At 44.2% G+C, this 22,855-nt stretch overlaps 1 protein-coding gene across 1 annotated transcript in view; it reads left to right on the top strand.

Annotated features, from left to right (window-relative positions):
* Positions 1-22,855, top strand: part of STX17 (syntaxin 17) — a 142,876-nt gene that overhangs the window by 105,659 nt on the left and 14,362 nt on the right. The window contains 2 exon segments of the mRNA XM_075586409.1: positions 8,762-8,883; positions 8,976-9,026. Of these exon segments, the coding sequence (XP_075442524.1) occupies positions 8,762-8,883; positions 8,976-9,026 (173 nt within the window).

Genomic DNA, 22,855 nt, shown 5'->3' with positions numbered 1-22,855 from the left:
GGGAAGCGCACGGGGCCTCTGTAAACCCCGCACCACCCCCCGCACTCAGTCTCGTGCCCCCCCTGGGGGTCGCGCCCCCCAGTTTGCGCACCGCTGGGATATATTATCAATTATCATTGCAGTGCCGCTGACGCAAAATGTACGTTTCCTAGGAATCGACTTCAACAAAGCAGCGGTAAAGGCTTATCTGCCTTTGGCCAAAACAGAAAAGATTAAAGAGCAAGTCCATCCAACCTACAGCTGAGCTGTGTTTCTCTTCTAAGGCTACGCTTATAATGCCGGCTACAGCTACGGCTATGGCTACGGATGACGTCTAGTGTCTCCGGAGCCCAAGCGAAAGTTGTAATTTGAGTTTGGGAGACGTCTCTTGCAGAAGGGCGGGGGGACAAGAGCAAGGGGGAAGGCTGAAATGGAGAGGAGTTGTAATTTCTGTTTGTATGCTGAATTTACTTTACTTTTACTTTAAATTACGGGAGAATTTACTATTTTAAAGTTGTTCATATAGTGTGTTTCACGTGACAGACAGACACACACACACACACACACACACACACACACACACACACACACACACACACACACACACACACACACACACACACACACACACACACACAATCAGGGCCGCCAACGGAAATCATGGGGCCCAGGACAAATGAAAGGAGCAAAACTCCCCCAATCCATAGCGCACCTACCACGGAAAAACAAATTTTAGCGCGCAACTTACTTAACCCCCCAATACATATAAAAATACACCCCGACCCCCAATACATATACAAATATACCCCAACCCCCGCAATACATCTAAAAAAATACCCCAACCCCCCCCAATACATATATAAAATACACCACCAATACATAAATAAAATATACCCCCAATACATATAAAAATCAGACTTACCTTGGGATGATCTCAGGTCAGGCCGGTGGCTGCAGGGGGGACGGACGGTGTGCCGGTGGCTGCAGGGGTGGGTGGTGGTGCGGGCGCTGGCGGTGCTGCGGGGGGCGGTGGCGGGGGCCCAGCGGCTGGGGGTGGTGTGTGGCTGCGGGGGGCTGTGGCTGACCGTGGGGGGGGGGGCGGTGGCCCGGCGGCTGGCGGGACTGCGGGGGGCCTATCGGCAGGTCACAGCAGTTGTCGCCAGCCCTGCCTCACTGCAGGCACCTGTCTGTCCCACGCTAGCTACTCGCGCGTATCGGGCCTCCCTTTCACGCCGGAAGCTTAGTACAGTTGACTTCCGGCGCTGCTCTCAGAGAGCGTTTTTTTTTTTTTTAATGAACTGGCCCGGCCGCACAGGGGGCCCGGGCGGCTGGGCCCCCTGACCTACGAGGCCCAGGACGCCAACGCCGGCAGTCCCCCCCTGTTGGCGGCCCTGCACACAAATCACACACACATACAATCACACACACACACAAAATCCCATACAGGGCCGCCAACAGGGGGGTCTGCCCTGGCCAGTTAAAAATAAATAAATTAATAAAACGCTGCACCCGGTGCCGGGTCTCTCGGCAGCGCTGGAAGTCAGCTGGGCTAAGCTCCCGGCGCGCCGGCATTAGAGGGAGGCCCGGCGCGCGCGTGAGCAGCCAGCGTGGGACAGACAAGTGCCTGCAGCAGTTCCGCCAGCCGCTGGGCACCCGCCAGCCCCCCACAGTCCCGCCAGCCTCCCCACCCCTGTAGCCACCGACACACCGCCCCCCCCTGCAGCCACCGACACACTGTCCCCCCTCCCCCCCCCCCTGCAGCCACCCTGGGTATTTTTTAGATGTATTGGGGCGGGGAGTGGGATATATTTGTAGATGTATTGAGGGCTTGGGGTATATCTGTAGATGTATTGGGGGTGGGGGTGTATTTTTATATGTATTGGGGTGGGGTGTATTTTTATATGTATTGGATTAAGTAAAAGTTACGTGCTAAAAAAATATTTCCGTGGTAGGTGTGCTATGGGTTGGGGAGGGGGGGGGGCTGCTCCTTTCATTTGTCCTGGGCCCCATGATTTCTGTTGGCGGCCCTGATCCCATACACACACAATCTCACACACACGCAATCACACAAACACAGAGATTCACGTCGCTCTGTCGCACCTACTATAAGCGCATGCTACAGATTCAATGCATTTGTTTTTAAGCGACGTCGCCGGCACTATAAGCGCAGCCGTAAGCGTATAGTTTATTTATTTATAAAATATTTTACCAGGAAGTAATACATTGAGAGTTACCTCTCGTTTTCAAGTATGTCCTGGGCACAGAGTAAAACAAAATAATACATGGTTACAAATACAGTTACATAAATGAACAAGGTATACATTATATACAAGACATTGCATGCACAGTTAAAGAAAATATATATTATGAGCGTATGAAACAGTTACAGACCAGATTTAAATGTGAGACAGCCTTAGATTTGAAACAGGATTTGAGACAGGAAAGGTGAACTTTGCGCCTAGACTCTAGTAATGACCAATCTAGTTCTTTGAGCATTTCGCAGTGATGTGTGTTGTAGTTGCATTGGAGAACAAAACGACAAATTGAATTGTAGAGGGTGTCAAGTTTGCTAAGGTGGGTTTGAGGAGCCGAGCCATATACTATGTCTCCATAGTCAATAATTGGCATTAGCATCTGCTGTGCAATACGCTTTCTGACCAGGAGACTTAGGGAGGATTTGTTCCTGTAAAGTACCCCTAGTTTGGCATAGGTCTTGGTTGTCAGGGTATCAATGTGCATCCCGAATGTTAAGTGGGAGTCAAACCATAAGCCCAGGTATTTAAAACTAGTGACAGGTGTTAGGGTGGTTTTAGCATTGGTTCTAATCAGGAGCTCAGTCTCTGGAAGCTTTACAAATTTAGTCTTGGTCCCAAATACCATTGTTACCGTCTTGTCAGTGTTTAAAAACAGTTTGTTTTGGGAAATCCAGTTTTCGAGTCTCAAAAAGTCAGACTGAAGTATGTGTTGAAGGTCGGAGAGGCTATGGCTGTGTGCATACAGGATTGTGTCATCTGCAAACATGTGTATTGAGGCTTCCTTACAAGCTGTGGGAAGATCATTAATGAACACTGAGAAGAGTAGGGGCCCCAGAACAGAGCCTTGCGGGACACCACAGGTGATATCCAGGGGGTTGGAGTTAGAGCCTGAAATGGACACATGTTGGGATCTTCCTGATAGGTAGGACTGAAACCAGTTTAAAGCATGTTTCCCTATTCCAGAGGTCTGGAGTTTGTTAAGCAGGATAACATGATCAACTGTGTCAAAAGCCTTTGCAAAATCTAGGAATACTGCACCAGTGAGTTGTCCCCGTTCCATTCCACACTGGATTTCATTGCAAACTTTTAGCAGGGTTGTTACGGTGGAGTGTTTGGGACGAATCCCAGACTGGAATTGGCTAGGGTATAGTGCCCGCGACGGCGACGTCACCCGTCGTCGCTAGCGAAAGTTGTATATCGCTTTGCAGCGGCAGCGCGGGCGACCAGGCCATTGATTGGTTCAGGGGCTGTCACATGAGGCGACAGCCCCTGACAAAATCAAATATTCCCGGCTTTCAAAAATCGCGTTGCCCCGATGCATTTGTTTTCGGGCGATGTCACCGGCACTATAAGCGCGACCTATGTTTCTTGGTAGCCTCAATAGAGGTTGTTTCATGGACATTGTTTCATTCAAGCCAGTTGCACAACATTTCGTACAAATACTGTACTGAATGTAACAAAGACCTACAAGATTTGTCGAATACAATAACAATATTGCCAAGAAGTGGATTGGTCTGAAATAATTTAGCATCATCCAGAATGGATCATTATACAGTATCAACAGGTTTGTTCCAATTTTTCAAGGCTTTTATTCCAGGAAAATGGAAAAGGCAAGAGATAGAATTGCCAATACACATTTTGGAACTGAGGGCAGATTTCAAGGCCCATTTCACACCTCAGGCAGCAGGAAAACTGTTACAAATACAGCCAGACAATGCTACAGCAGCGGCCTACATCAATCACCAAGCAGAAAGGGAAGTATCACATATCATCAGGTGGGTGGAAAATAATATTCCACTGATTTCAACCGTTCATATAGCAGGAGGCACCAAACTTTGAAGCAGATTTCCTGAGCAGGAATTTCCAGGAGAGTGGTTGCTGAACAAGCAGATATTGATCGCTTTGATTCGCAATCACAAGATCCCAACGTTTGTGGTTGCTCTTTCTAGAACCTGTATATGAAAAGTTCCTTTCCTATCTAATGTACTTTTTCCCACCTTTTCCTCTAAGTTTCAAGATCAAATCAATAGAGAGTACATGGCAGATGTCAATATATCCTGCCTGACAAAGAAGACCATGGTATACAGAGCAGTTTAGAATGACAGTAGAAGATCCGTGAACGTCCATACCTGTTAACCCAAGTGACCCTCTGTCACCAAAACAAAAACCTGTTGCACTTAAAGGCATGAAGATTGAAGGATAATTCTGATAGAGCATTCTCCTCTCAAGCTATGGAAACCCTAATGGAAACCTCCTAATTTTACCATACAAAATGAGCTCAAATGCACTTAAGAATAGAATACAACATAAAATGTTAAAGTACTTATGAACTTATCTTTCTTTTCTGTGCTCCCTAATAGTCATGCTTTTTGTATTAATTACTGCTTTTCTCATTGTTGAACACTTCATGAAGTTAACCAGTTCATTTAAGTACAGCAGTGACCCATGCATCACCGCAGCTCCAGTACCCCAAATAGGATAGGCGAACCGTGGTGCAACTAGATCATGGAGGAGACCAACAAAAAAGTTTATTGCTGTTCTCCGTAACTTGCTCACTCCCTGATTCTCCTCCTCTTCCAGGTACTGAAGCAGCGGTGATGGATGGATCTTGGCTGAATGACGTCACATCAAGGAACAAGGGAGTGGACCGTTTGAAAACTGATTCTGCTCCACGAGTATCGCAAGGCTTTTCTCACTTTTTCAGGGGCAGTATGCATGGTACAAATGCAGCCAGATTTACTGCCACCAGAACAATGGGATGTAAAGCAAAATACTGCGGCTCTGGGGACAGTTAAAAACGCGACTTCCTGTGTGTGGTCAGTTCTTCCTAATGGGACCTCCCACAAGAGATTTCGACTTCAGGGGAATGCTGCTGGTTCCCCTGGCAGCGCGAACTTTGTCTAGATATGGCTGTACATAGGGGCTATTCAATTTAATAAAATATAATAGATTTACTACAAGATTGGACATTGGAAGCAGATTCTAGATTTTCTTCGAGTGTTTCAAAAGGAATTGAACCAAGCATCTTTAAAGTTACCAGTGGCAGCACTTTCTTCCAAAGATCAATCGCATTAGATCTGCATATGCAACATTTCCTTAAAGTTGTGGGCAAGATAAGAACCAGGATCCACTTCCTCTTTAGGATCGGAATATTGTTTGAGGCTAAAAACACTCGGATGACTCTTTAAAACCATTTTCTTAAGCTCTATTACCTCTGCCATAAGTGTCTGCGAATTGGGTTGGCCGTCTTGTGATGCACCGTATTGCATATATAGTATATCGCGATTGGTGACTTCACCGCTAGGATAGGTATTTAAGGGACGGGAGGACATTAGAATAATGAGCCATTGAGGAAGCCAAACTACAGTGAAAAGCGTAGTGCAAAAGAGACACCAGTGAGACGAGAAGTAGTGAATACAGAAGCCAGAACAGAGACGTCCCGCCTCTGAACTGTCAGAAGCTGTAAGTGATGCGAACTGTACAACCTCGACTGACGTTACGTGCGGAAGTCTGGGACCAATCTCAGAGAACCAATTGTCTCTCTTATGCAACTCTTATGCCAGTGCAAGCATATAGGGATTAAACCTCATCCAGTTGGAGGTAGGACCTAATTTTCAATGAGGCTCACTGCTCCCCTCCTCACAGAAGTAATTTTTGTACTATTGATCAAGTGGGTAGGTTCTCCTCACAGGGTTTGGTATTTTCCTGGTAAACAGTCTTCAGACTTTCCAATTATTGGGCTAAGAAAAACATTCCTGAAGTCCCGCAATGTCAAAATAATGTTTTGTTTGGCCAATGTAAAGCAAGCAGGTGTCTACTTTCCTAGCCATTGTGCTAAACTTAATGCTCCCCTACATTCATGGTATTCAGTGGTAATCAAGGCCCTCTGCTTGCAGTTATTGATGCTACGACAGTGTTGAGCTTTATGGGGCCACCAGTATGGGAACAGACCACGCTGGTGCTGCCTAGAACAGTATTTCAAAAGCATTATACCAGTCTGTGATCTCTATGATCTACATGGTGTATTCAGATCCTCTGCGTAAAGCGTTCTTAGGCTGCGTTTATAGTGCCAGCGACGTGACCGATGACGTCGCTGTCGCCACTGGCGAAAGTTGCACTTTAGTTTTGAGCGACATCGCTGGTGACATGGCCAGTGACGTCACGAAGAGGATGGGCAGAGTGCAATAGGCGCTCTGTGATTGGTGTAGAGACAGTCAAAAATCTAATTTCACTGGCTTCCAAATGTTTTGTCGCTCCGTCGTCATCGCGCTTACTATAAGCGCATGTGACGGAATCTATATATTTGTTTTGGCGCAACGTCACGTCGCCGGGCACTATAAGTGCAGCCTTAAGCTACTATGCTGGAACAGGATGGCTTATCTCTATGATGGCATGTATACTGCAGAAGCAGGTAAGTGCCCTGTTCTGAATTTGAATGTGGTCAATTTCCGTGACATGGGACTCGGTGTGGACTTATTGTCCAATTAATCTGACAAAGTAACAAATTGGGCCTCAACTTGTCAGTGACCTAGGCTTGCAACCCTGTTGAAACTGCATTGTTACAGAGCTCTGTGTTCTGCTGTTGTCAGACTTGTATGTAGCCGCAAGGCTCTCTATGAGTAATGTCTTTGCATCAACTGTTGCTCATAACTAATTCTTCTGGAGCTGGAAACTGCTGCTGTGAAATAGTTTGCCTTGGACTGCTATACCGGTTATAATTGCTGGATCCTTACATGTCGGTCTACAACACTTAATGATAGTTTTCATTTTCCACTGACACACAGCATCTCACTAGTAATGACAATACTGTGAAATTAGTGATTTGTAATATTTTCAGATTCACTATTCCTCTGATTTGCTGTTTCTATGGAAATTTGATACATTGCATGAAGGTGCTATGCAATTTGAAAACATCTCTGCTGGGAAAATTTAAATTTCCAAATTTCACTGTATAACGATAGAGATATCTCCATGCATTCCTGGCCCCTTATAGATCCTATTCATAAATGTAAGTATAGCATAATCTAGCACCAACATATACAGATATGTTGTGAAGGTAGGGATGTTAATTTGTGTTCTTTCAACTATCATTGCCTTCTAACACATGGTACCTTTCTGCAAAAAGTATTTTCTTGCAGTAGATGTTTCTAGGTTGTAAGCAGATTGTTTTGCGTTCCTTTTTCCTCCCCATATTTATTCTTGAGAACAAAATTGGGGGGAAAGATTGTTTTGGACCTACTGCATTAAAGTTAATGATAACCATAAAATGGATCTTAACTTTGTTGGAACCGCAGGTTGTATTCAAGTTATGCATTTTAAATGTGGTCCTTCATGTACCGTTTTAAGGCTAAACATGCAAATATCGGTCGACAGATGTAAAGTGGAGATTTCTCATTACAGGTACACTGGCGACACACTTTATTCGAGCTCGGCTAGTCCCACGAATTCGGGTATACCCGGGTGTATTGAGGTTTGTGACTGTTTTCTGCCCGAGTGCATTGAGGTATTTTCCAAGCAGGGATTGAAGCATTTTATTCCCTCTGGCTGCAATACTGCACAGTATATATATATATACTGCATTACAATTCATGAATTTTTGCCATCTGGTAGACACGCGAAGCATTGCAGCCTATTAAATCCTAATCATTATCATTTAACAGATCAGCCGCCCGTCAGCCAGGCATGAACCCAGGCTGGGAAGGCAAACGCAACGGGGCTTGCCAGAGGTGAGGAGCGGCGCATTCCAGGTATCTGCCAGGTACATACTGGGTATTTGCTCGAATAAAGTGTGTCGGTGCAGTATATGCGTTTAAAAATGTTTTGTAGGTGGATAAAATTATATGCTCTATACATGCATGCAACCTTTGGAAACTGCTGCTGTTATTTATTGATTTGTCTGGTAGACAAGCAGGAAATTGGTAACCAAGTGGCTCTAAGTTTAATATGGAGATGTTCCGCCATATTTGAGCATCATCTGAGAAGCACAAACTTGTTTTACGATAGAAAACTGCATCAACATCGATTTGGATTTATTCTGCCTCTTATAGTCAATATTATTATGTGACCCCCTACTAACAGAGATCCTAGTAGGTATTTTGTGACAGATGAGCACTGGAAAGCACTGGTTTAATTCATTTCACATAAATGTATTCCAATCTGTTTTCATTACCACATAGTAAATGTGAGATTAATTTCACCACAATCTTATTTAGGATAGTACTTTGTTACTTTTTAGAATTTGGCTAAAAATGTTACTAATTAGCAAAAATGATATCGGTGCTAAAATATTGAAAAGCTAATACATGCAGCACTTGTCTCCCCAATAGTGTTGACAATTATGATGCTATGTGTATTACAGCTATGAAATGCTACGTACATACATGCATGCATATATACATGCATACATACTACTTGCATAAGAGCACCAAAAATGCAACTTTGGTCTGGTCATCATACTGACTTTATCATAGAGGTGACATGCAGAGGTGTTCACAGGAAAAGTAGTAACAGAAAATTGTGTTTTCCAGTAGGGTCTTTTTGTAGAAGTGATCCTGAAAGCAATGACCAACATTCTATTCAGATGTATTCGGCCTACCCAGAAATTCCTCAAGATCAGAATGCTGCAGAATCATGGGATACTTTGGAAAAGGTATATTACAACATGTCCTGATGCTGTTTGTGTGTTTTATTACAGATTATAAGAAGTGTAATTAACATTTCTTTTTTCTTCCCCCACATTAGGATTTAGTTGATCTGAATAGTCTTGTAAATGAATTCTCTCATCTGGTACATGTAAGTATTTTATTAACAATATCTTAGCCACTTGGTAAAGATGAAAGACAAGGACAGATCAATTATACAATTAATTTAGCTTTGTAAATGAAAAATAATGCATGCGTTCTGTTTACTCCGTACTTCGAGTAGCCTTTTTTCATTAATTAGGGGACATTAGTTTTGTTTTTAGTAACCCTAATATATGATGCAAAAAAAATAAAATGGTATGCCTTGCCATTTGCAAATATGAAATAAATTCATATAATGCTGTTGTGGCAGAACAATAACTGAAACAAACGATGTAAGCATCTCTGAATTGGCACACATCATTGCAAAAAAAATAATTTGATTTTGTAGCGCGACGCCCGGGTCACGTGAGAAGTTCGCCCCAATGAGGGCGAACCAGCTCCGTGATGTCATCAGCAACGTCTCCCCGTTGCGAGGATTTGTAGTCCACAGATCGCTAGGCGCGCCTACACTGCGGACTCAATCTAACTCTCCTCTTGATCAGTCTCTGCTTCTCTGCTCCTGAGAAAACTCCGTTGGCTTCCTGCTAAACTCCACATTTATTACAAAATTATTCTCTTTCAAGGCTCTCCACTTATCTGCCTCACCCTATATCACAGATTCAATCTATCACTATACCCCTACTCGCTCTATACACATTGCTAAGGCAAACTCTCAACCCGCCATTTCACTATAGCACTCCCACACCTACAGCACAACCCTCTCACATGTTGTACCCTACCTCGGGAACTCTTTCCCTCTGGGTCCACCAAGCACCTTTTCTTACTAACTTAAAAAACAATCTGAAAACGCACGTTAAACAAAGTGTTGAAATTATCTGGATAACCTTACTTACCAAACTACAGTATGCATTATAGTAATACTGTTAGATTCTCAAAATCCAGGAGGAGCATGTAAGGGGAACAAAGAACACATAGAAAATCTAAGTGTAGAAGTGATAAACCAATAAAGTGATTTCAGTCATGATCTTGGCTCTTATAGAAGGCCTACTTACAAACTGTAAGATAATCAAAAGCATTATGTAAAGGGTAGCAGTCTCTCCCAAGTTGGTAAGGTCAAAGGCAGTATGTATTCGGTGGCAATCTCTCCAAAACAGGCTGGTCAGCAGAGTCCACAGTACTCAGAGGAAACTACCCCAATAGAGAATGGAGAAAAGAACTACATAGCACAGATCAACTAAATAAAGTAATGTTTATCTTTAAAATATAAATTGTGCACTTACAATAAAACAGATAAAAATGGGCTCATAACACCACAATGGTGTAACGGAGAAGTCACACACTGCACCAGCTCACCATCCTGCCCCTCGCAGATATCTGATGATTCTGAGTCTGTCCACAGCTCTCAGTGTGCAGCACTCTGTCATCTTAGCTCAGTCGCATCCTTGCGAGTCTAAGCGTCTGACGTCACTGCCGGTTTGGCTCTGGCAGTGTCTGGACAGCTTGCGGCTTGTCTCCTGTCGGCTCCTACACAATAGGAAACTCCCACTCCAGGAGCCGGAGAAAGACCATTTCGGTTGAAACGCGTGGGAGGTGGTTCTCTTTTTTTTGTCTGTGGATGTATCCGTTTTATGTAGTTTATTAAATTATTTTTATATTCTTATGCTGGTTAGTTTTGGTCCGGATTAGGAGCGGCAGTACTGCTGATCATTTTTTTTTCCCTCCCATTTTACAACTAAAGAAGATTTTTAAAAAATCTGTATCCACCACTGACTGTGACGGTTCAGGGGATTCGTGCTTCCCAATGTCTCCCCGTCATCCCTGCTCCCTCTGCCTCTGACCTTCCTCCCTCACCTCCTCGTTCATCTGTCCCTTCTTCCTCCCGCACCCATTCCTCTGTGGCGTGCCCGGACGCGCGTCCAGCTGTCACGCGTGTTCCCCGCGAGTTGCGCACATCTCTCCAGGCACCCGATCCCCTCCGCTGCACTCACAGCTCGCGGCGTCCCTCTATTCCCCCACCTGCCAGATTACCTCCTTCGGTCGCTTCTTCTGCTCTCTCGCCTTCCTTGTTGAGCGCCCCCGCGGCGCGACGCTCCTCGCTCTCCCTGGCACACACTGTGCACGCGCATCCAACCCTTACAGAGGGCGCGCGCACACGCTCCAGGTATAGGCCTTCCCAGAGCCCTGGCTCCGCCTCCCGTAGCGTACAAGCCATGTCCCTGTGTGATTCACCTGTCTCCTCCCTTGCTCCTTCTGACCTATCCCTGCAACCTCATACTCAACCCTCTGCTCCTCCTTCCTCTCCCATTGTAGCTCCCTCCTTTATAATCCCTGTCTGTCATCTAGCTCATTGCTCTACATAGCTTCTTGTGACCCCTGTGTGTGCAGTCTCTATGCTTGGCTCTGCCTTCTCTTTCAGCGCTGGTTCCTGTCCCTGCTTACCTTTGGATCTCCCTGGCTTGAACTCTGCTTTGAATTGGATTACCCTGCTTTCTCCTGCCCTTGAACCCTGCATTCGGATACTACTACGCTGCCTTCTCCAATCCTTGAACACTGGCTTACAGACATCACCACGCTGCTCTCTATAACCCCTGAACTCTGGCACACGGACATTACTATCCAAACTCTGGCATCCTGGACGTTGCAAGTATACGTTAACCCTTTCTCAACAGGCCCGGCAACGCATTACCACACTCCGGGCACGCCCTCACTGCTGTGGGTGCGTGTTATAACCTTACCCACCTCAGTACTGGGGACTGGCCAGGTCTGCGGGCATACAGGCGTTACACTGACAAAAACAGAGACTAAAAAGTGGACTTCATTTAATTTAATATGTTTAAATCAGTGAGACTTCCGGTGTCAGCACCGAGGATGGCCGCCTAGGGGAGGAACTCATGAGACCCTCCGATTTGAATCTCAGTAGAAAGAGCATTTCCCGCAAAACAAATCCCAATTAGAGGAAAAACCTACAAAGGAAGCAGCGATGGCTGGGAAACCAAAAAGGACCCAAACTCAGGATGTGTCCCAGTCAACGCGACGTGCCTTAGAGCCTAATCCGGACTCACAGGATGATGTCGCAGCATGCGTGCTAGCGGAGTTGGTCTGAGGGAAGCCACACAAACAGCAGGACAGCATGGTAGGCAGAGAACTGTCCGTAGAGAATATGGAGAAGCTATTCCTGCGAATGCGACACAGTTTCCAAGAGGACCTGAGCGCAGCTATTAATAGCCTTAAGTCAGATATAAACAGTTTATCAGAAAGAACTGAAGGCATAGAAGTCAAAATGTAGGATATCCTACAAACCCAATCATCAGCAGAGGATGAAATAAATAGGCTTGGACATGAAATCAACGCACTGAAGGATTACCTGGATGATCAGAAGAACCGATAACGCTGGCAGAACCTGCGGGTCAGAAATTTTCTGGAGACAATCACAGCTGACTGTCTTCGCACATATCTGTGTAATCTCTTCCTCCTTCTGGTACTAGATCTGAGCACCCAAGAACTGGAAATAGACCGTGCTCACCGGATGCTGGGACCCAGATCAGAAGACTCTAGGAAAAGAAGGGATGTTGTTGTGAGGTTTCACTCATATACAACCAAAGAACGGATAATGTTTGCAAGCAGGGCAATAAAGGACCTACAATACAAACAAGAATCTCTACAGATATTCCGCGATTTGTCTAAAGCTACTATTAAAATTCGCAGCGAAATGAGGCCCCTTACTCAGCTCCTGAAAGATCATAACATACGATATAGCTGGGGCTTCCCATTTAAACTTATTGTCCAGAGAAACAGGATTTATAAGTCTATATCTAGACCGGAAGAAACGCATCTGTTCCTCAAGTCTATTGGTCTAAATGTCCCAGAAAACCGAGAAGAACGTTGGAAGGCCAAATACCCTCCAACTCTACAGGATTACTGAGACTCACCAGGAAAAATTTAAAAGCAAAAAAACTTTATTGAACTACATAAAAACGGATACTCAAGACCAGACAAAAAAAGAGTCCTCCTCCCATGCACTCCTTAGAAAGGGCAGTCTATGCCCAAAACGCGTGGGAGGAGGACTCTCTATTTTTGTCTCTTAGTATCCGTTTTTATCTAGTTCAATAAAGTTTTTTTGCTTTTTAAATTTTCCTGGTGAGTCTCAGTTTATAGGAGTGGCTGCTGCATCGATCTTCATTTTTTTCTACTTGAGCTCCGGATCGTGACCGCGCCGTGGAGTTACGCCAATCACCTACCCAGGTGCAACGCGACGCCAGGAGAGAGAGTGAGAATAGAAAAGGACGGTATCAATCGTGAGTAAAGTGAAACTCCATACCGATCCAACAATACAGGCATACCCCGCTTTAAGGACACTCACTTTAAGTACACTCGCGAGTAAGTACATACCGCCCAATAGGCAAACGGCAACTCGCGCATGCGCCTGTCAGCACGTCATGAACAGCAATACCGGCTCCCTACCTGTACCGAAGCTGTGCGCAAGCGGGGAGACTATAGAGGCTGTTACACATCGGTTATTTACATCAGTTATGCACGTATATGATGATTACAGTACAGTACATGCATCGATAAGTGGAAAAAAGGAAGTGCTTCACTTTAAGTACATTTTCGCTTTACATACATGCTCCGGTCCCATTGCGTACGTTAATGCGGGGTATGCCTGTACTGTGAAAGAAAATAGCACAGAAGCGCACAAGGGATGGAGTTAATAACAGTATTTTAATAAAACAAACACATAAATGACTGAGAGGATCCAACCCCTTCTCAGCTCAAAAGATGAAGGTAAAAGTAAAATGCCCAGAAATTAATGCCATACATATGGTCTCTTTAACATAAAATATCTAGGAAAAATACATCACATACAACAAAAAACATTCAATGTAAAAATGAACATGGAAAGTACTGACAGCCCAAGGGGATTTAGATAAAAACCACCATAGAGGACTAAATACCCGCTGACAGGGGGAGACGGACACTTACACTAGGGCAAAGGTGGGGGTCCACAGCTGACCGCACAAGATCCGGATCGCGGCACCTGGGAAGATAGAACAGCCACCACTAGAGCCTCAGGCTCGTCAGGACGAAGCACGTGGTGCGAAACGCGTAGAGGTCACGACAGGTCATCCTGCGCGTGTTTGCTGAGAGGCTGAGACGGAGCCTGCCTGAGGCTCTAGTGGTGGCTGTTCTATCTTCCCAGGTGCCGCGATCCGGATCTTGTGCGGTCAGCTGTGGACCCCCACCTTTGCCCTAGTGTAAGTGTCCGTCTCCCCCTGTCAGCGGGTATTTAGTCCTCTATGGTGGTTTTTATCTAAATCCCCTTGGGCTGTCAGTACTTTCCATGTTCATTTTTACATTGAATGTTTTTTGTTGTATGTGATGTATTTTTCCTAGATATTTTATGTTAAAGAGACCATATGTATGGCATTAATTTCTGGGCATTTTACTTTTACCTTCATCTTTTGAGCTGAGAAGGGGTTGGATCCTCTCAGTCATTTATGTGTTTGTTTTATTAAAATACTGTTATTAACTCCATCCCTTGTGCGCTTCTGTGCTATTTTCTTTCATTTTCTTCTCAGGGTGCCCTCCCCCCTCTTGAGGGGGGATCACCTCTGAAGTGGGAGCCTCTGGGGAGACGCTCCATGCACGTGCAGCACAGGGATTATTCCAACCATTACATCTGCAGCACGAGCGCTGAATATCCTATTCCTGCTATGCCTGTACTGTGTTTCTATGCAGCTGCACACAAATACTTATATACAGGTTTGCTACCAGTAACTCCTCCAACTCTCTCTTCCTTTGGGTTTTACTCCTGTTATACCCATTAAAAGGTTAATATCAGGCTAAACCAGCCAATTTGGTGTGTGTACCTTTGAGCTATACAGATGGATTTTTTCTGTTCCCATACACACTCAAGCCCTCCCATCCCCAACCCTTCCCCCCCCCCTTCCCTTCACGTCCCTTTCCCTTCCCCCTAGCGTTGGAAAATGAAGTACCAAGAGGACACTGCCCTTCAGGATCTAACTTGGGCAGGGGATCTAGGAGTAGAGAGATAGATGAACTAGATATATTATAAGGTACAAAGGGTAACACCCAAAATGTCAGCAAAAAATTATAATGTTTATATGCATCACTATGTGTCTGAACCAAATGTAAGCATGTAAGGCAATGTCTATAAGTTTTAATCAATGCTCTGTATAACTGAATGTGCAGAGGGTCTCATGATTCCCCCCATGCCCTCCCCCACCTCCAAATCCCCCCCTTTTCCCCCCTCTACCCCCCCCCCAGATGCACTAAAAATACAATTGAGAGACAGGCATCGCTTTTCCCAAATCAAAGCCAAGAAACTGATCGTTTAAAGATTGGGAGTATAGCGATGTCTTAATAAAGGAATTGAACCATCCAAAACATTAGCAATACAGGCTATATATCTATTATGCCTCACCTGCTAAGTACAAACTGATACCTACTACCACCCCCTCCCCTCACCACCCTCCCTTTCCTTCCACCTCCCCCCCCCCGCTTACCCCCGTCACCAATACCTCCTCCCCACCACCGCTACCCCTCCTTGCCCCATTGTCCCTCCCTCTTCCCCTTCCTGCTCATTCCCCCCTTCCTTTTCCTACCTCCCCCTCTTCCCCGTATCGCCCTTACAGTTCTCTCCAGATGGAAAATAATGAAAGAGTTCAAGTCACCAAAAATGCAAGAACAAAAAATGTTTATGCCTTGGTTGAAGTGTTGTTTTTGTTGAAATTTGTGGATGTTATATACAATTAAGGAGGGTTCTCTATCCCCTACGCTGGTTGTCCCCAGACTCGGTGTCCAGGGATTTCGCCCAAGGGCATCTTGCCCGCATACCTTGACACTATGGTGTTTAAGGTTACCACACTAGGGCTATTAATGGGCCCACTCTTACTTTCTCTCATTTTTTCTTCTTGTCTGTCTGTTCCCACTCCCCCCCTTCCTACCCCCTGGATTCTGTGGACCCCCCAGACTATACACTAAAGAAACAAATATTTTTAGGTTTACAAAACTGTGAGACAAACCAAGACCCCCACCTTGGGAAAGTGGAAGGTCTCCTTCTCCAATTAAAAAACAAAAACACCATGTCAAACCCAACATCAATAAAACTGGTATCTCTGAATGTTTAGGGCCTGAACTCAATCAGGAAAAGGAGGCTAGCACTGCAAGATTTAAAAAAAAAACTAATGCAGACATATTGTTTATTCAAGAAACCCATTTTAATTCTCCCACACCCCCAAACACGTTCCAAAACATGTTCCCCCAATCATTTTTTGCATAATTTCCTAGTAAAAAGAGAGGAGTAGCTGTCTAGAGTCGTTGGAAAAACTATCCCTCTCCTCCCTAATAATAGCGGGAGACATGAACTTGGTATGCTCCCCAGATCAGGATAAATCCTCCACCCCAGGTTCCAAACATTCCAACCAAGTTCAAAAACGGCAAAAAAATTTAAAGAACTGATAAAGGACTTTTGTCTTGTGGATATCCGGAGGGCACAGCACCGGGGTCAGCGGGACTTTACTTTTTTCTCAACACCACACCAGACCTACTCAAGGATTGATTATTTTTTGGGTACCAAAAATATTCTTCAGGCATCCTCCCAGTCAAACATAGGCCCAATAACCTGGTCAGACCATGCCCCTATCGATTTGACTCTCTGTCTACCATTTGTAAAAAAAAAAACAATTCATACAAATGGAAATGAAATGATTCTCTATTGAATCTCCCTGAAGTAGAGAGCACAATTTAGCAAAAATTATCTGACTACTTTTCAATAAATAAGGGCTCAGTCTCAGAACCCGCAAAATTGTGGGAAGCCCACAAAGCATCAATTAGAGGAGATTTCATATCCATAGCCTCTTACAGGGGAAAAAAACAAGCTGGAACAATACAAAGAAATCACGGACAAAATTATTAAATTAGAACAGCAACATACAAACAATCCCTCAAAAAAAATTCATTACATTTTAGAAAAAGCAAGAATGGAGATCAAACATTTCCAACTTGAAGAGGTAGAGAGAGCATTGCGGTGGACTAATCAACGCTACTATGATAAGGGCAATAAAGCTGACAGGTTGCTAGGCTGCAAATTAAGAGGTATTGTATTGTATGTCTTTATTTATATAGCGCCATTAATGTACATAGCGCTTCACAGTAGTAATACATGTGGTAATCGAATAAATAACAGATAATATAAATAACAGATCATGGGAATAAGTGCTTTAGACATAAACATAACATTAAGGAAGATGAGTCCCTGCCCCGAGGAGCTTACAATCTAATTGGTAGGTAGGGAGAACGTACAGAGACAGGAGGAGGGAGTTCTGGTAAGTGCGTCTGCAGGGGGCCAAGCTTTATGTATCATGTGTTCAGAATGTTCACAGTGCTATTCACATGCTTCTTTAAGCAAGTGTGTCTTAAGGTAGGTCTTAAAGGTGGATAGAGAGGGTGCTAGTCGGGTAGCTAGTCGAAGTCTCAAAGTTAAATCCCAGATCTCGTCAATTAGATCCAAATCTGGACAAATCTTATACAATGAAACAAAAATAGCGCAGTAATTCATAAATTTTGACTCCAAACTTTATAACTTAGAATCCCCAAAAGAAAGCCAAAAAAATGCTGAGGCAATCTCGCAGTATTTAAAACCATGTAATCTCCCCTCACTTTCGGAGTAGGATTTACAGTCCCTGAATAAGAACATCTCAGGAAGAGCTAGCAGAAGCGATTAAATCTTTAAAGGTTGCTAAGACACTGGGCCCAGATGGTTTTACCAACTTATACTACTAAAATTTTCAGGCGATCCTGTCCCTGTATGTTTTGGAAACTTTCAACTCCTTTCTGGGAGGTGATCCGATAGTGAAGACTAGAGAAAGCACACCCTTCTACAAGCACTCGATGTATAGTTTGATATGGTTTTTAAGTTAAAATAAATTTTAATGATATTAAAGTAAAAAATATATTAAGTGGGGAGACTTCCGGTAACGTCGAGAGGAATAGAGGCTTGAGGAAAAAGCTCCCGAGCCCTCCGCATGAATAGCCACAAAAAAGTATAAACAAGCAATAAAAATCGCCAGGAAAAGCAAAGAGTACCTTAGTGTACATCCTACGGCTTGGTTCCGGTGTCGTGCTGGGCTCTGGAGTAGCTGGTTCCGGCGTTCCGGAGAGCAGCGTCGGAGACCACCGGTGAGCCCCTGCCCCTGGCGCGGGACCTCCCCCTCTGCAGCCCGCAGTGTTCAAGCCTTGTGGAGAGACCGGAGAGGAGAGGCGGTGAGACGCTGAGAGCCCTGAGGAGTCGGGAGGAGCGAAGAGTCGGCGGTGACCGGGAACGGACCCCCGCCCCCCTGTGGAGTGCGAGGAGCACCCGCTGCGACCGCCTGAGGCCGCGAGGAAAGACCCGAACGGAGCCCCCCCCGATACGAGTCCATCTCCCCCACCCCCCCACCCCCAGGAAGGCGGGAGAAACAATAATAGGTAATAACCTGACCCAGAGCCCTGCCGGGGGGGAAGAACGCAGTGAAGGGAGACATAGACCCCAGTAGCGTGGTGAAGGGAGAGGAAGCGGCCATCTTGGGAGGGCACCCCGTGGAGGCACCAGCACCACACAAGGGTGCCTAAGAACTTACCATAACAGCACCAATCGGGCTGGGAATCACACATAAAGCAGGGGGGATATAGCGGAGCCCCCCCCCCCCCCCCCCCCCGGGCTATGAGCAGGAAGGCAAAAGCCCCTGCCCAGCAAAGAGTGAGCAGCTTTTTCAGACCGGTGAACAAACCCCCTGCTAGAGCCGACATGAGCAAAGATGGCGGCCCGACGCACGGCGCGGCAGGCACCTCGGAAAGACCCGAACGCATCTCTGAGCAGGAGGTACAAAAAATACAGCCAGACATTACAAAAGCATACCTGGAAGAATTATTCACAAGAATGCGTGCGGGGTTCCAGGAAGATCTGGCCAAAGCTATTACAGAGCTCAAGACTGAAATTAACACCCTAAAGGAGAAAACAGATACTATCCAGAAAAAGGTAGAGGACGTTGAGCAGTCTTACTCGCTTGCGGAGGATGAAATAAATAGACTAAACTGTGAAATTCGGGCCCTAAAAGAAAATGCGGAGGAACGGGAGAATAGGGACCGCCATCAAAATCTCCGTGTGCGGTACATTCCATAGTCTGTTGAGCCGAGCCAATTGCAGCCCTATCTGAAAGAACTTTTCACTAATCTGGTCCCTGAGTTTATGCCGGATCAGTTGGAGCTGGACCGTGCGCACAGGACCCTGGGCCAGAAATCGGCGGACCCCAAAAGAGCCAGGGACGTAATAATCCGCTTCCACTCCTACACATCAAAAGAAAATATATATTAAGTTACAATGTGAATTATAATACACCTAAAGTGTATTAAAGTGAATAAATCACTGTGGTGATCAAACACATAAAACAAGAAAGACGCTGTGTACATAAATGTCAAAATCTGAAAAGCAAGGGATATCTAGGTAATGAAAAAACAAAAATAATACTGTGCGCCACTATTTAACCCTTAAAATATAGGTGATACAGTGCAGTGACTGAAACCCCTTCTAATTAGTAGCACAATATAACCACAAAAACCACAGTGAGGATAATGAAAAATATTACATAACCGTGTATTAAATGATTTGGGCGTCTGCTGCTATTGAAACAGGGGGTGGCTCAGCACCCCCCAACACACTAGAGAAATGGAAACAAAAAAACAGCGCACAACGCCAATAGTGAAGTAGGTAAATACAGATATATATTTAAATAGGGGAATATTATTCTGCGTACATCAAATAGGTTAAAATGTGCATTTAGTGTGTATAACACTGGTTACCACTCGGCGACTGCTGGTATGGAAGTCAGATGCTTGCTTCTCTCAGCGGGAACTGTAAGCAGTAGCTACGGAGCAGAACTCTCACCGGAACTCCTCATCAGACGGTCGACAACTCCAAAGGGGGTTTCCCTTAAAACAGCTGGGCTCCGCACTAAGTAGTGACACTCAGAGGGTCCACATATAGTTCTAAATGTACTGGAGCAGCTCGTGAAGCCCCACAGTTGAAATCACTGCACACGGAGGTAAGCCCGATGCCTACAGGAACAACCTCAGCGTGCCACGCTGCTGCTCCGTCACGGGACTCTGCGTGATGACGTCACAGTATCCGCAGCAGTGATACGATCAGCAGGAGTGTACTAGAGTCTCTAAATGGCCCAAAATTACACACAACGGTAGTAATAACAAGAGCAAAGCCAATAGATAAAGCCAATGCAAGTGGCAATAAGCATATAGACCATGAATCATCCAACGCGTTTCGTAGTACTAACTACTTCTTCAGGGAATGATATTGCCATTACCCAGAGGTCTTAAATACCTCTCAAACACATCCCATTGGTCAGCCAATAGGTGCTAGACCAATCATCTGGGATAGGTAATGGTCAATGTGACAGGGGAAGTGTGAGCATTATTTATAAAACAACAACTTTATTAACAATTGAGATAAAATACATCCTAACTAAAAACGGAACATAATATAAATAATTAAAAATATTCTGAAATAGAAGAAACACAATATTAGTTTTATAAAATAGACACCATAATTAAAATTTATATAAAAAATACAAAACAGGGAGAGCAAAAGTACACGGACTGGTAGCCAAACCAAGGGGTATGAGGAGGGCCTAAGTGTTTAATAAAATGCCCAGATGTCAACATCGTCATTTAACCCCTTACGAGACATGGTATCTAATTTATGTATCCAGTACGTTTCTTTGGAAGATAATGTTTTAACTCTATCCCCGCCTCTTCTGTTCACAGGAATAAACTGAATCCCCTTAAAAGTAAGACTAGAGGGATCTCTGTTATGATAAATTAAAAAATGTCTAGACACACTGTGTTTATCAAAACCATTCTTAATATTTCTGACATGTTCCTGTATTCGAACCTTAAGGCTGCGTTTTGTCCTACCTACATATTGATACCCACACGTACATTCCAAAAGGTATACAATATGTGTGGAAGTACATAAAATAAAGTCATCAATATTAAAAACTTCATTGGTGCTTTTGGAATAAAAAGTATGTTTGTCAGGGTGTTGATATTTACAAATCGAGCACTTGCCACAAGTATAATTACCCGTAGGTTTGGAGCCTAACCAGTTCCTCTGAGGTGCAATATCAGTACTTATATAGACATCGCTAGGTGCTAATATGTTTTTAAGATTTTTGGCTCTCCTATAGATAAAACGTGGTTTAGTGCTTAGATGAGATCCCAAAATAGGATCATTGCACAAAATGCCCCAGTGTTTATTAAAAACTTTTTCGATATCCTTATGCACAGAATTAAAATCTGTAATAAAAGCCACATTGAGAGTGTCATCTTTCACTGTTTGTCCTACTTTATTTCTATTCCTGGATTTTTTTATATAAATTTTAATTATGGTGTCTATTTTATAAAACTATTGTGTTTCTTCTATTTCAGAATATTTTTAATTATTTATATTATGTTCCGTTTTTAGTTAGGATGTATTTTATCTTAATTGTTAATAAAGTTGTTGTTTTATAAATAATGCTCACACTTCCCCTGTCACATTGACCATTACCTATCCCAGATGATTGGTCTAGCACTTATTGGCTGACCAATGGGATGTGTTTGAGAGGTATTTAAGACCTCTGGGTAATAGCAATATCATTCCCTGAAGAAGTAGTTAGTACTACGAAACGCGTTGGATGATTCATGGTCTATATGCTTATTGCCACTTGCATTGGCTTTATCTATTGGCTTTGCTCTTGTGACGTCATCACGCAGCGTCCCGTGACGGAGCGGCAGCGTGGCACGCTGAGGTTGTTCCTGTAGGCATCGGGCTTACCTCCGTGTGCAGTGATTTCAACTGTGGGGGCTTCACGAGCTGCTCCAGTACATTTAGAACTATATGTGGACCCTCTGATTGTCACTACTTAGTGCGGAGCCCAGCTGTTTTAAGGGAAACCCCCATTGGAGATGTCGACCGTCTGATGAGGAGTTCCGGTGAGAGTTCTGCTCCGTAGCTACTGCTTACAGTTCCCGCTGAGAGAAGCAAGCATCTGACTTCCATACCAGCAGTCGCCGAGTGGTAACCAGTGTTATACACACTAAATGCACATTTTAACCTATTTGATGTACGCAGAATAATTATCCCCTATTTAAATATATATCTGTATTTACCTACTTCACTATTGGCGTTGTGCGCTGGTTTTTTGTTTCCATATCTAGGTAATGAATGAAGGTTCTCCTGACACTATATAAGACCTAAATAGGTCACGGTTAATCATTGATAACCCTTGGGTACAGCACTAGTAGTGAAAATTAAAAGAAACCTGTATATAATGAACAGGTAGCGAGGAGACTGATATTAATGTATAACAGTATGACGTATAATTGTTCCTCCAGAAATCTGTGATCACTTTAATATCAAACTATACATCCAGTGCTTGTAGAAGGGGGGGCTTTCTCTAGTCTTCACCATTACTCCTTATCCCCTTTTTGCACCTTTGTGTTCAATATAATATCACATTTTCTTAATTAAGCTGAAGCGAGAGTTTTTTCCTTTCCTTTTCCCCTTCCCTTTATTTTCAAGGTGATCCGATACCAATTTCCATGTCTATGGCTAACATAGCCATCATACACAAGGATTGGAGAGATCCACTCCAATGTGGAAATTACAGACCTATATCATTACTCAATACAGATTTAAAGTTATATAGCAAAATCCTGGCAAATAGACTGAACCCGATCCTACCAAAACTAATACATATTGATCAAGTGGGCTTTGTCTCGGGCAGACAGGCCTCGGACAATACACGCAAGATTATAAACATTATA

The sequence above is a fragment of the Ascaphus truei genome, chromosome 2 (assembly GCF_040206685.1).
Source record: "Ascaphus truei isolate aAscTru1 chromosome 2, aAscTru1.hap1, whole genome shotgun sequence".
In the NCBI taxonomy this organism is placed as follows: Eukaryota; Metazoa; Chordata; class Amphibia; order Anura; family Ascaphidae; genus Ascaphus; species Ascaphus truei.
Note: the sequence above shows the minus strand (reverse complement) of the source record. Positions and strands in the feature narration are given on the sequence as shown.